Source organism: Pholcus phalangioides, unplaced genomic scaffold (assembly GCF_987345545.1).
Source record: "Pholcus phalangioides strain wild (caught in Gottingen) unplaced genomic scaffold, Ppha-v1.0 ptg000014l_1, whole genome shotgun sequence".
In the NCBI taxonomy this organism is placed as follows: domain Eukaryota; kingdom Metazoa; phylum Arthropoda; class Arachnida; order Araneae; family Pholcidae; genus Pholcus; species Pholcus phalangioides.
Window position 1 is genome coordinate 1,088,506 of NW_028301607.1, and position 15,511 is coordinate 1,104,016.

A 15,511-nucleotide genomic window follows, 5' to 3' on the forward strand; every position below is an offset into this window, starting at 1 on the left:
GTCTATAAATTCTGATAATTTCTATAAATTCTGATAATTTCTATAAATTCTTTCAGATGCCGAATTCGGCCTCTCGAAATATGCAACCTACATGAAATCATGGGCTTCAGAAACTATTTTGGCTCCGGGTAATTTGAGTTCGTTATGACGGTCCTTTTAATGTGCCAAATGCAAATGGTCGGAGGGCTAAGCATAAAGCTAGGAAGGCCGCATTTGGCCCGCGGGTAATGTGTTGAAGCACCCCCCCCCCCCTGCCCTAAGAGATTTCTCTGATTCACATTAATCACTCAAAATAATAAAGATAAATAAACCATTCCAAAATACATTAAAAAAAAACACGACTCCATTATCAAGACACGGAAAATTATTTATGGGCAATTGTCCGTGGATCTAATTCACACACATAGAATACCAAAGCTATCTATCAACATAATCTAAGGCTGAAAGATGGCGACGAGGGTGTGTAACCTCATCCCCAAACTCTCTCTCTCTCTCTCTCTCTCACATAAATACAGTTTTGAGACAGATACATCATTGCCCATTACGTCACAGCCATTTTCTTTCATGGAAAAAGAAAACGAGGGAGGGTGAGGATCACGTGGTCAGACATCTTTCTTTCTTTCTTTTTTCTCTCGCATTAAATCAAACAGAGAAGCGTTTGTTAATTCAGTAAACGAGTTGCTTTTGCTTTTTTAAAAAAAGAACGAGAACAGAAAGTTCACAGTTTGTGCAATGGAGAGAGAGTGGATGTGATTTAAGATCGTTGCCTTCACGAGCTGAGACTGACTCTCTCTCTCTTAGCACATGGTCCATGTGAAGAAGAACAAGAACCAGACCACAAAACAACTTCTTTAAAAAGTTTCTTTTTCCTATTTCTTTGTATGGAAAACTGAGAAAGTTTTGGATGTATTCTTTGGAGAGAAATGGAATATTTATTAACAAGGACATCCTGCGGTGTAATCAGCAATTGGAATTCCGTCGGTCTGGAATGGGTGACGATATTGTGTGGGGATAGTTTGAAAATAATATAACGGGACTTGCGTCCGAGGATTCTTTTCCGGCCTGGGTTTCGTGGAACTGTTTTTCGAGGATTTGGTGTCCCCAATGGATTGTCGAGGGAGAAGAAAACTCTGGTGCGTTGCTGTGATTTTGCTGTTTGCGTGCCCGCATCTAAGTAAGTTATCTGTATAGTATGATTGATATATACAGGGTTTCCTGTAAGTGCTAATGCTGCCTTTATCTTTCATCAATCCGTCGTAGAGGTATAATTTCAAATGCTCAAAAAGCGTTGATACAATTCCTCCCACTACCCAATGAGATGGAAATTTGCATTTCTAAGAATTCTTTTAAGCATTCAGGTGGCAAAGTTACAGAAAGGGTACAATCAATGCCCCCCCTAGAATCTTGCACAATACTCTTTCCCAGAACATCTGAATAAAAACGGAAATACACTTTGTATCCCAGCCAAGTGAATCAACAAGGATTACTCCACATTGGTACAAACAGACAGACATGACCGCTGACCGTCCAGAGAGACCATCTTGGGATTGTTTGCGCTGTACCACATCAGTACAGGTGAGGCAAGAATTTACTGGTTGTAAATTTCCGAATTTACTAAATTCAGTTATATCTAAATTCAAATGATTCCTGTCAGTGTTCATAAACATCAAGGGTTCCAAAAATTAGTCACAGAACGCAAAATGATCCGACTTCGGAAATTGTTATAATATGTAGTCTAAAATAGTTCCTAATACACTCTGGAGATGAATGACATGGAATAATTGTCGATTGTGTTATACAAATGAATACAATGTTGTAGGAAAATGATCTCTCATTTTGAATGAATGAAACATTGTTTAAAAATAATATACAACTGTATATTAATTGTGCTTAGCAAAGTAGATAATTATCAATGAGGATATTTTTAATGAGAATTGGAACTTGATCCCCCTGTAATGTTAGAATATTTAATCACCATCATTTCGTCCCGTTATCTTTGATATCATTGCCAAGGACTCGCCGTCTTCATGATGAATTAATTCATTGTGGCCGCTGGAAATGAATATTATCCTGTAACTGTAATGAGCGTTCATAAACATACGTGTCTGTGTGTCTTGTGGGGGGTCATTCAAGTGTTACGTCAGAACATTTTTAGCCATTTTTGACCGCCCCCTCCTCCTCTTTGTCAACAAAAGTCAGCAATACTCTGACCCCCCCCCCCACTCCCCTCCCCGTCAGTAAAATTTCATTACCGCCCTCCCCTCATAAAGCATATAAGAATCAGAGAAGGAGGGGAGGGGACTCGTGCCCCCTACGCCCCCCTCAAAGACGATCAAAAATTTGTTCTTTTTAAATGCAAAAAACATATATATATATTTTTTTAAATTGCAATTTCGGAAGAAAATATCTCTTTATATGTATATATATTTCTGTTAATTTCAATGCTATTTGAAAAGGCCAAGAACTCAAAATTTCTTTTTAAGAAATTTATTGCAACCCGTCCTATAAGCAGTATATGCTGAATCCATGCAAAAAATCGCGGGACAGATGTGGCCCCTCGATGTTATCTGATGTGCTTGCTACCTCAAACCTGATTTTGTAAAAATAAATGGAGCGACGCATTTATAAATCGCTTAAGTGGCCCGCTGCACAATTCCAGAGCATTTAAACGAACCGTTGTACATTTTTAGATCACTCAAGTAGGCCCGTGGTACATTCACAGATCACAAAAGTGACCCGGGACACATTTACAGATCCCTTGAGTTACCCGCGACACAGTTCCAGAACACTTGGGCGGTATGTGGCATATTAAGCGATCCCCTTAAATGGCATGTGTCACAATTTTAGAGCACTTAATCGGCTCGCAGTGGCTCAAGTTGCCCGTGGCACTTTCCCAGATTACTTAGTGATTCGGGGCATAATTACGGACCACTTGAGTGACGCGCGGCACAAATCCAGAATACTTAAGCTGCCCGCGACACATTTCTACAGCACATACGTGGCCCGCCACCCATTTCTAGAGCATTTCGTTTGGATAATTCCATCGTCCCTACCACACACCCGGGGTGCTATACGAGTATTTACCCACTATGGGAAACGTTTCGAAAGTTAATCAACAGATTACATCGTTCTAACGGCCGTATTCACCAACACAGTTCCAACTGCAATCGCAGGTTAAACGATCAGCGATCGACACGGATTGGTTAAAATCCTTCATTTAACCAATCCGTTTTGATCTTCAATCCTTTCACTCGCGATTGCAGTTGAAACTGTGTTGGTGAATACGGCCGTAAGTCGGTGAAGGTCAAAATGGATTCGGGATCCAGATCCGTGGTTATCAGATGATTTGTAAGTGGTCCAGGATGTATGCAATATAACTTTGTCATTCATGCGATATTGGCAAACAAATGATATCGGTCGAGAATCGGTTAGATTAACGGTTTTATTTAATTGAAATCTGGCAACCCTACTCATAGCGAACTTAATTACAGCAGAATTTATTTCGATACGATTACAGTGGTCGCTGAAACCGCTGGTTGACCAAACCTCGATTCGGGGTTTCTCTATGTAGCCATCAGCCTCTTTTTATCTTTCAGTGGTGGCCGGTCTCGCCTTACAGTAATCTAATCCCGGTGTATCAAATGGCATCAAATCAATTAACTACCACTCCTCTACCCCAAAAAAACTTTCTCGGTGCCTCATTGACTAGTTGCTTCGAGCTTTAAGTTTTAAACCTATCCGCGAACTCGGCTATGCACCGGGTGTTTCAAAAGGATCAGACTTGGTGGGTGGATACACCGAAATTATAACATTTGGTCATACAACAGATTACACGCACAGGGGCGCATTTATGGTTTTCCCGCCTGTGGATGTTTTGCCGCCCTCTTCCCATTATAGTTTAATTTCCCTCAGTACTCTTTTCTCGAATTCGCCATCTCTTGTGCTATAGCCAACCAGCTTCCCCTCCCCCCCCCCCACTCCTGCAAGTATATTTGTATCTCTAAGTCAATCCTTTTTGTCACTCCCATGCTCACACCCTCTCTAAGTCGGTCTTTTAGTTATTCACATGCTTGCATATAGTTTTGGTACTACTCACATACTTGCACTCTAGGTCACTCTTTTGGTCACTTACTGACATGGTTCCTTGCTTTGATAAGAGTGCTTTGAGAGTGCTTTTGATCATTTACGCGTTTGCTAATGCTCTAGGCCAGCAGTTCTCAACCGGTGCTCCCGCGGGCCCCAAGGGCTCCGCGGCCACTCGAGAATAATATAATAAATCAATAAATTTGATAAGCAAAAAAGAAAAAAGAAAGGCCTAAAGGGTACCGCCATATAAACAAAATATTAAAAAGGGCTCCTCGAGTTAAACAGGGCTCCGCCATAGAAATTACACCCTGAAAAAGGGCTCGCGAGTCAGAAAAGTTGAGAATCGCTGCTCTAGGCCATTCTTTTAGTCCATCACATGCTTGCATGCGCTACACGTCAATATTTTCATCAATCACAAGCTTGCGCACGCTCTAGATAACTCTTTTGATCATTTACACGTTTACACATGCTCAGGGCCGTCTTAAGAGCATCGTGGACATTCAAGCCAAGTGATTTTTCTGAGGGCCTACTCGGCGAATTCTCGAAAATTTGAACCGGTTCTCATTTTTGTGAGCAACCCCCCCCCCCTCTTTTCTTGAGACTCCCGGGACCTGCTAGGGTGGGTCCCATGCGTTAAGACGGCACTGCACATGCTCTAGCTCACTCTTTTGCTCACTCACTCACTAACCTGGATTTATTTAGGGTTGTACAAAGTTTGGTTGCTTTCTTGGCCACTCATTCTTCAAGTTTTCCGCCCTGTGCTACAGCCCACTAACCTCCCCCCCCCCCCCCCGTATATGTGCTACTGTACATTACATTACTGTATATCTAGTCCATGAACAAAATATAAATTAGACATCGTAGAGCGGCGTTTTTCTATCACCATTCATACTGAGAACCCCCCTCCCCACGTTAATTAAGGTATCCGACAACGTTTAAAACGCTCTACTTCATGGACACCTCCTCATATTGTACAGTTTCGATGGGAACTGGCTACAATCCTATATCAAAGCATGCCCGCAATACTCTATATCAGGGGTTCTTAGCCTTGTGGCGACCCGAATTTGGGTCACTGGGGCCTCCTTGAAGGATTATTACGAACCCACTTACAACTAGGAATTCTTGAGCAATGGGTCGTGATCCAAACAGCATTCACAGGGGCTTTCGAGATTGTTCGTACGAATCCACCCATAGCCAGTGATTCTTGAGCTATGGGTCGCGATCCCATCTTGATTCGCAGATGTACCAATTCAAATTAGAACTGATCCAAAATGCACTTATTGCGCAACTGGTTTCACTAGTTTCGAAAAACAAACAGTCCCATGCGTCGCGTGAAACTAATCTTGATGCTTATTAACGGCTGGAAAAAGGTTAAGAACCCCTGCTCTATATCTCGAACTCCTCTGTATCTTGGACATTTGGCACCCTGAGGGTTCTTATATCGGACAGGTGCAGCTCATTGTCTGCTGATTATCTGCTTCCGTGTTGAATGCTTGACAGTGCATATGAAGTGCCGCTGTGGTGGTCGAGTGGTCAGAATGGCGCACTCTCGCCGCGAGGATCCGGGCTTGAACCCCCACCGCCGCCTCAGTGGCGATCGGCTGAAACTGGTTTTCTGTGGTTCCCAACATCGAGGCGCGAATGCGAGCTGTTATCCCCGTTAAAAAGCCTCGCCGCCGAGAGCAACAGGCCTACACAATGTTACAATTATTCATTCGTTACGCCATGAGAAAAAACTCATGGTTTAAAAAGTTGATTGCAGATGGCAGAACTACACGTAACAAGCATTACACAGAAACAAACTTCATGCAAGGTTCACCATACGTACACACACACACATTATAACATGTACCAATTCGTTAGAAGTTCCGCAGAGGAATATGGACGAGGTGCATGTCTGGTTTAGTAATAGTAGTAGGATATCTTAATGAGACCATGGGAGAGAGATTTATGCAATGAAAAATGGTTCAATTTTTGATCACCAGGTGGCGCTTTTTATTGTATTTTATTTCCCCCCCCCCCCATGGTAGCCTATATATACCAAGTAGGTCGGTATAGCCTATATACAGGCCGTCCATGTACGGTCCCTTTCAGTGCACACGAGCTCCAAGGAAAGATTGAGAGATTCGTTGCCTTTGCAGTCTGGTGGTCTATGGCGTTCACCCGCAAAATGAATGGACGAGGGTTCGATTATCCGCAAAGGCAGTTGAGTTTTCTCTCTTTGCAAAACTCACCTTCGCAACAGCCAGTTATTAAAAACCTTCATATGTATAGGGGAGAGCGACGTCATACTTTTATATATACCAAGTTTGAACCATCCACCAGAACGGGCGCTACATAGGTCTGAGGTAGTGTCAGTATAACGACGGGTATTACATTGGTCAGAGCAGTGCCAGTGTACTACTTCACCAAACACCAACTCTGGCCATATTGCTATATTGCAATTCACTGCCATTAGTGAGATGGGTTGGAAGTGAAGGCGCTGTCTATCGGCGGTCGCCTCGAGTTCGTTAGGGAAAATATATTATCAATCCTTTAAATTATTGTGTCAAACCTGCATTATCTTTAGCTAAATCTACTGTGGAAAAAGAAAACATTCATTCATGATTTTTGCAATCATGTTCCGAATATTACATGGATTTGGCTCAAAATTTAATGTATGTAAAAGTGCCTTCCCCCCCCCCCCCAAAAAAAAAGTCACAGGTACTCCAAAATTTGCTGTTGTTTTCACCGTTTTGGAGCAATTTCTATGAAAAAATTATATTAAAGTACCTTCAATACCATTTTGTAGAAAAGTTCCGAGAATGATTGTCAAATACCTTAACCCTCCCCCCCCCCTACGGTTGGTTAAATACAGGGTGGGCAAAAAGTCTGTGGAAACTATAAAAATTCATAAAAACTGGAAAAATAACCAAAACAAAGAACGGTTTGCAGGGTTAGCATCGCTAGGTCCCGGGAATTCTTTTAAGACAGGAAATAAACAGCCGACAGGTGACGCTGACGTACACAAGTCAAAGAAAAGATACGCAAATAACGAACAGAAGGCCTCTAAATCGCTTATTACAGCAGTATGTGTTCCACCACCACCACAGGCGCGTCACAAATCCAGCAACGGCAGAGTGAGTGCAGCAGGTCTACATACACGGTTTACAACGGTGAATTGGTTGTGGATTAGGAGCGCAAGTTCTTATAACCATCTCATTTGCATATTTCCACCGAAGTCGCTCGTACCAGCGCCACCTATCAGCTGTTTTTTTAGGGGGTTTCCTGTCTTAAAAAAATTGCCGTGACCTAGCGATGCTAACACTGCAAACAAATTTTTATTTCGGTAATTTTTCCGGTTTTTATTCATTTTTGAAGTTTGTACGGACTTTTTGCTCACCCTGTACCTATAATTGCCAGATGAAAGCGAATTCTCGCAAAGCAAAAATTTCCGGTTCAAACCTAACGGAGATCGACGATGAAAAAAAAAATTTTTTTTTTCTTAATACAATAGACGCCGCTTATTGTAATTACTGTTATTATTCGGGTACTGTTATCACTTTTACTAAGTACGGAAAGCACTAATATCATAGCATGGGGGGAAAAATTAATTTTCAGTAAAAGTGGAACCTCCCCTAATGGGCACTCTCCGTTAACGGACAACTCCCGTTAGCAGACACTTTTTTGATGTCCGGTTCTGTCGGACAGGGATTTAATGTATTTCACGCCCCGTTAGCGGACACCCTCGAGACTAAAATCAAAAGCAAAATCTAATTTATCAATTTGTGGTCATATACCGATAATTTATTAGATTCAACTAAGATTATATTTAATCACAAGCTCGTTTTGGTAAATGCGATGCATCATCGATTGAGTAATTAATTAATTAATTAACCGAACATGAATACGGTCCAGGATGGTGAATTCGAATCGTAGTGTTGCTTTGTTTGTTGAAACATGTGAATACCAAGTCTGGTGATGTTGTTATGAATGTTTTTTTAGCTTCTTCACACTTATTTTAATTTAATTTAATTGTTAATGCAAATTTGCGTATCATGTGTGGGTAAAAATAATTAATAATAATAATTGGTTTAATGAAGAGAACAAACGTTATGAATTTTTCCGTATTCATCAACCTTTCCAACTTCATTCAGGAATTATGCATAATCGCCGGTAAAAGTGATAAGTGATGTGAAATTTAATGAGACTTTCTTTAGGTGTCTGTGTGTGTGTGTGTATCAATTACACACACACAGTAACATACACAATTTAACATTAAAATGTATAGGAACCAATTGCGACCGAAATCAAACGTCGTGTGAAAGTCGTAAAAACGAGATTTCACTGTTTATCTACCTCTTCCCCCATTAGCGACAAAATTTTTGGTCCCGTGAGTGTCCATTATCGAGAGGTTCTACTGTATTAGGGCGTCGGTTTGTGTTTTCAGTTTTCTTCGTCGGAAGTTTTATTTTTACATATTTTGAAGATAAGATCATTTTTAGTTGTTTTTTTTTTTACAACATGTTGCCGTTATCACCTGCGAGAATAAGTAGGAAGTCAGAGGGTGCCCACTCCCCATGACAAAAATTTCTGTACTCAGATCGCTATGTCATAATATAGACGCTATGATTCCATGTACGCGTAGCGCTGCTTTTGTGTATAGCGTAGTACACGCCGCCCTGTAGTGAAGGCATGTGTAAAATATTTTTTAGAAAACATGCAAAGGGCCACATTTAATGTTTCTCGGCCGGAAGACTTTCACAAGGGAGTCACTGGAAGTGGCGTATTTACGGGGTGGGAGGGGGGGGGGTATAACCCACACACACACACATACACAGGGAGAGTAAATTTGAGAAATGAGTGACCAAGGAAATTAGTGGAATGGGAGAAGGGCTGCAAAATTTGTATAAACCTAAATAAATCCGCCTCTGCCGAGCAGTGTCGTCTTAACGCATGCGACCCTACCTGCGTAAGACCAGGGTGGGGGGGGGGGGGCTCATAAAAATGAGATCCGGTTAGAATTTTCGAGAACAAGCGTGTATATTGGTACGGACAAGCATTTCTAGCCAGGTAGGGCCTCAAAAATATTGCCCGGGGGCCCTTGATGCTCTTAAGGTGGCCCTGCTGCTTAAAAAGTGCACAAAGTTCGGTCAGTGAGCGACCAAAAGAGTGACCTGGGAAAAATTGCAAACTTGTGAGTGGGCAAAAGAGGGATTTGGAGCGTGATCAAACGTGTGAATGAACAAAAGAGTGACCTAAAGCATGTTTAAACGCGTAAATGATCAAAAGAGTGGCCCATACAGCTAGTAACCATGTCATTGATAGAACGAAAGAGTTACCTAGAGCGTATGTGAGTATGTATGTACGAGTGACTTGGGGAGTGCGTTAGCATGAGAGTGACTTAAAGACAAAGACGTACTTACAGAAGGGAGGATGGGGGGCAAGCGGGTTATAGTACAGGATAGTGAATTCGAGTAAAGAGTAGTCAAAAAAATTAGAGTAGAATGGGAGAAGGGCAACAAAATCCGTATAGCCCACGGGCAAGGAACCATAAATGCGCCTGTGGTCACTGGAACGTACTGTGCGTTATAAAAAAAAGTATCATAATTCGTGATGCACATTAGACAGTTTCATTCTAACTCCTCATGATTTCTTAAGCTCAAAAACAAATTTAAAAATACACGAAAAACAAAAATTTGAAACGTGCAGCGTGGGAACTCTCCAGCGTGGCCCAGCCCCTCGGGGTGCAGCGCCTGGTATATCCCCCCCCCCAAAGGACAGAGCCTGGGCCCATGTCTGGTCTCGCAGTTATGCGGGAAGAAAACGGGGGGGGGGCAAACGGGACAAATGGTCATCGTACTTATAACAGGGATTTTTCCTAACGCAGTTACCAATCGGGTTTTATTGTCAGAAACCCCGAGTCCCGATGTGATCTCATTAAGCGGCGTGTACTGTATATCCGACTTCGCCTGAACGAAGTTACGGAAGAGCGCCACCTACATTTCAAAGACCATAAAAGTATTTCTTACTTTGCTGCTATAGTGTGAGTTTATTGAACTAAAAGAAATGATTACTGATGGTTTATCTCTTTTGATTTTTATCAATTTAATTGAACAGGGACATAACCTAGTTTTTCAATTATTTTAACTGTATAAATAAGTTATAATAATTTATATTCATTGGCATTCTAGTAATTGAATGAATATTCTCTATATCCCAGAACAGTAACTATTGCAGCGGGCTTCATGAGAGCCAGCCAGTCAACGTTAATTGATGATTTCCAATTGTGGAATCGTTACGTCTATGCCTCCAACCCTGGGATTTCCAATTGTGGAATCGTTACGTCTATGCCTCTAACCCTGGGATTTCCAATGAGGATCATGGGTTCCTAAGGAGGCCTCAAAGAGCTGTGAATTAAAAATCTGACACTCGCCTTTCATACTTTCTTTCTCGAGTCCAATATTTACTGTAAGACATGGCAACTTTCGTGTCGATGTCCTCTTAAGCCGGGTTTTCCTAGGAGCAGGTTTCCTGTGCCGCGCGCAACGTGATTCGCCCAGCGCGACACGCCGTCCACTCACCAATAAGAAAAGCAGCATGACTGTTTTCCCAACAGAGCGCAATACGCCTGTCGAAAGCGCTTTACGTTGGGCCCGATTTGCCGACTGCTTCTGGAGGAGTCAAATGCGTCGTGCGCCGCGCGTTTTGCCGACGTTCTCTTCACTCTTGTGTGTTTTCTTTTCCCTTCCCTTCAAACCGGAGCATCCAGACGACAGAGTAGCTGATGCCAAGCCCATATACTATAACACAGCCACCCTGATCTGATGCGCCACGCTAGGAAAACACAGACGCGTAGCGTAATTATGTAACACATTGCTGCCGACGCGAAATTATACAGTTATTCGGTTCACGCGGCGCGAAACACCTATTTCTAGGAAAACCCGGCTTTAGTATCGTGTTTGCTGTTTATTTAAGAAGTTCCGCTATCAATCTTCGAAATTGACAGTGTGTTTATGTTTGCTTAAAAATAAACTCTCGTGGAACTTAACGGGGTCCACGAGCAGAAAAACACACCGAGACTTCCCTACCAGCCTGGGGCGCGATCGATGTCAATATTGCTATGAACTAGGACGCTGAGAGAAACCTCAAACTATGATTCGCAATCACTTTCGAGAAACAAGTACAGCCGCTCCCCGACTTGCGAACGTTCGACTTACGGACTTTTTTGATACTCACCTGAAGTACCAAAGGATGTTTAGAGGTGTCGCAAGTTCGATGCCCGGTTCGTCCTTGTCGGAAAACTTTCCTGATACGGGGGTACAACAAAAAAAAACGGTGGCATGACCGCAGAAAAAATTGCTACCACAAGGAGCCCTTCCCCCCATTGAGGGGGTTAGCGCACCAACCTCTCGATGAGTATAAAAAACAAGCCTACCGTTCGGAATCGGCAATAAATTGTAGGTCCTTTTTAAAATGCATTTCTCAATGGGGGAGCACCGGCTACTAAACCCCACATGCACCTCGACCATATTCCTCTGCGGAACTTCCGACGAATTGGTGGGTGTTAGAATGTGCTTGTACGTATTGTGAACCTGAGTCCTTGTGAAGTTTGTTTCAGTTTTATGCTTGTTCTGTGTATTTATGCCGTTTGCTGTCATCATTTTTTTTTTTAAATATGACTGAAATGTAATGATTGTACCGTTTTAGGCCCGTGGCGAGACTTTTTAACGGGGAGATCGGCTCGGAGTTGCGAACCGCAGAAAACCAATTTCAGCCGACAACTACTGTGGCGACGGTGGGGTTCGAACCCGGGTCCTCTGAGCCTGGTTTTCTGTTTATATAAGACCCGCGACTCCAAACTCTGGGTTTAATGTGGATGCACGGAGCATTGCCAACTTCGTTACACAGAAAGGGATTACGCTTTTGAAACTGAATGGTTGCTGTTGGGTGTGATGAAACGTGTGTCAACATCGATAAGAAAAATGGCGAAGTTACACGTGTGTCGAAATCTTTGTTGTTCAAAGATTGCATCTTTATATTAGAGACCGGATTATATGCAAATGAATAAGTGCATACGCAATTGCGTATTTCAGCGCTTTTTTATAGTTAGTGCATATAAATGCATTATATTACAAAAAACTTTTAGAATATGAGTGCATATTTTTAGCATTTTTTCTATTAATCGCTAATGGGTGTTGTTCGTTTTAGGGCTTGCTTTTAGGCCTTTTTAAATGCCTACATTTGCCCTTCTAAATGCAGGTGTTCTTCGTGTTTTGCGTGTATTCCTTTTTAGTTTTAAATGCATTTTCTTTTTAGTTTTAAATGCATTTTCTTTTCCTCTTTAGATTTCGCCTCTTTACTTTTCCTCTTTACTTCGCCATATGATATTAGATGCATTTGTTTCCATTTTCGCACATATTTTTGATTTCATGGTATATCGGTAGTATTCAAGGCAAATCCAGAGTATTTTAGTGCATATTTCAGTGATTTTAAGTGCATATTTCAGTGATTTTAAGTGCATATTTCAGTGATTTTAAGTGCATATTTCAGTGATTTTAAGTGCATATTTCAGTGATTTTAAGTGCATATTTCAGTGATTTTAAGTGCATATTTCAGTGATTTTAAGTGCATATTTCAGTGATTTTAAGTGCGTATTTTGCCACTTTTTAAGTGCGTATAATCCGAGCTCTATTCTTATCACATACCAATAAACTGCCCCTTCGTCATCTTTCCCAGAAAATTGATGGAAAGACTTCGGGGCCAAAGGGGCCGTTCTTAACGAATCTTAACGCATATTGGTGGGATCACAGACGTACACAGGGGGAGGGGCATAGAGGTGCTCCTCCCCCCCCCTCCCCGACGTTCAAAAATTTATTTTTTAATCCAAAAAAATATTATTAATTAAAATTTCGGAAGAAAATACCTTTATATGTTATTATAATCAATTTCTGTTAATTTCAATGTTATTTGAGGGCTCGAAACGTGGGCACTCACAAAACTTATCTTTAATAAATTTATTGCGTCCCACACTCTAAGCCACATAATGATAAATCGCATAAAGGCCTTTTGACCGTGGACCAAATATCGCCCTGGGAGTTATCTGATGCGGCCTGCCCTCTTCAAACCTAATTTTGTAAAAATGAACTAAGTAGCACATTTACAGGTCGCTTAAGTGTCCCGTGGTACATTTTCATACACTTAAATGACCCGGGACACAGTTCCAGAACACCTAAGCGATCCGTGACACATTTAGAGATCCCTTGAGTATAGGCGGAGATAGACTTGGAAGTCTGGGGGGGTGCACGATGATGATGTCAATTCATATATGTATATGCATTATATCAGTCAACTTCATCTTTGACACTGCGGGGGGGGGGCATTCCCCCCCCCGTATCTCCGCCCATGCCCTTGAGTGACATGTGATGTAATTTTAGAGCACTTAACTGGCCCCCAGTGCGGTTCTTCATTACTCAAGTTACCCGCGGCACATTCTCAGATTATTTAAGTGATCCGCCGCATATACTTATGGATCACTTGAGTGATGCGTGGCACAGTACCAGAGCACTTAAGCGGCCCGTACACATATCCAGATAACTTGGGTCCATGGTTCTGTAGGGCACTTATCAATGGGGGGCGGGGAATGTTACTTCAAGTGACTACGAACTATCGAAAGGTTTTTCTCGTTTTTGGCACACCGAGAGTAAGATGCCATTAAAAATATTTCATATTTTCATAAAGGGTGGTTGATGACGTAAGCATTACCCAACCCCCCCCCCCCCCCGTCATCGAAAGTCAGCAAATACTTGACATCCGTAATACTTTAATGGCCCCAAAACAGTTTTCCGGAACGATAGAAAAATACCTGGAAACATGCGAAACCCTTGCCGTGATAATCTTTCTCTGGTCCATTAATAAATACTTGAGTTATACTAAATAATTAAAATAACAATTTTTTTAAACTTTGAAGTTTAAAATTCAATTTTATGTAAGATTGAGTTAACGAAAAGCCTCAATTTCCATCATAATTTTACAAACTTGACAGTTTCCTTTATTTTGAATCAATTTTCGTCCAATTACACTATGACATGCTATTTTTACCATGCGCACAAGGAGTTAGAAATTGAACTGATAATTCGTTCAAATGATACAAAAACTGGCGAAGGCAAGTATTCAGGTGGGCTAGGAAATGAATCTGCTAAAGACCAAAAACGCTGAAGAGGACAATCTTGCTCAACAACACAGAGATAGAAGAAGTATAAGAAAGCTATGCATACCTGTGGCAAGAAAAATAACCACGGACAACGGAATCATTAATGAAATAAACAGAAGAATCAGGATTAGATGGAGCACTTTTTGCAAAAAACTGCGTAATTCTGAAGAGTCACGTGCCATTATGCCTGAAAAGAAAAGTTTTCAACCAGTGTGTGCTACCAGCACACATGGAGCTTAAACATGAATACTCACAAGCAAGACGATACAAAGGCTACAGACACCACAAAGGAGCATGGAAAGATGTATGCTAGGCATCACAAGGAGAGACGGAAAACCAATCACTTGGATAAGGAACCACATAAAGGTATATTATATCATGGAAAGAATTAAACTTCTAAAATGAAAATGGGCTGGACATATTGCAAGAAGACGGAACAACAGATGGACCACAAGTATTCGAGATTGGTAACCCCGTGGTGTGAAACATCCCAGACGGCGTCCCCACACAAGATGGATTGACGAGATCAGAAAAGTGGCTGGAGTGACAACTGGATGGCTAAAGCATCAGACAGAGCAAAATGAAAAACTTCAGAGACCTTCATCCAGCAGTGGATTGAAAATGGTTGTTGTTGATGATGATGACGATGATGATAACTTACTATACGTGATAATTCATACATGTATTTTATCATTTATCGGGAAACGATCGTAAAATTTGTTATCATTATATCCGGTTCATATATGCATCACACATGCTAGACTCAATTGGAATCATTTTCCATATTTATCGAATTCACCAATTACACTGGGGTGTATTATGCATAATCACGAGATAAATTTCAAGTATTTATCAAATTTACTAACGGTAGTTGGTTATTATGCATAATCTTCGGTAAAATTGACAATTTTTTAGTATTTATCAAATGCATTAATGATGCTTGGGTATTATGCATATTCGCCGGTAAAAGCGATAAATTCACCAAACTTGCCAAGACGATTGGAAAGTATGCATAATAACCGGTTTTTATGAGTAATCACAACCGATTATTGTAATTTACCGTAACGTACACAATTTTCTGTCCCGCGGGCCGCAGAAATGCAGCATATCCCGGATTCAAACCTCCAAATAGCCGGCGGTTAGAATGTTGACCATATTAACATGCAGCAATTCTTCGCCTCATTCAAAAACAAGTCGCCTCGAGGCATCTAATTAACTAATCGGATAGTTCAA

At 41.4% G+C, this 15,511-nt stretch overlaps 1 protein-coding gene across 1 annotated transcript in view; it reads left to right on the forward strand.

Annotated features, from left to right (window-relative positions):
• Nucleotides 1-648: 648 nt before the first annotated feature.
• LOC149077891 (alkaline phosphatase, tissue-nonspecific isozyme-like) overlaps nt 649-15,511 on the forward strand; it is a 39,257-nt gene continuing 24,394 nt past the window's right edge. The window contains exon 1 of the mRNA XM_089241495.1: nt 649-1,174. Within this exon, the coding sequence (XP_089097621.1) occupies nt 1,105-1,174 (70 nt within the window). The 5' untranslated portion in view covers nt 649-1,104. The remainder of the gene's footprint in view (nt 1,175-15,511) is intronic.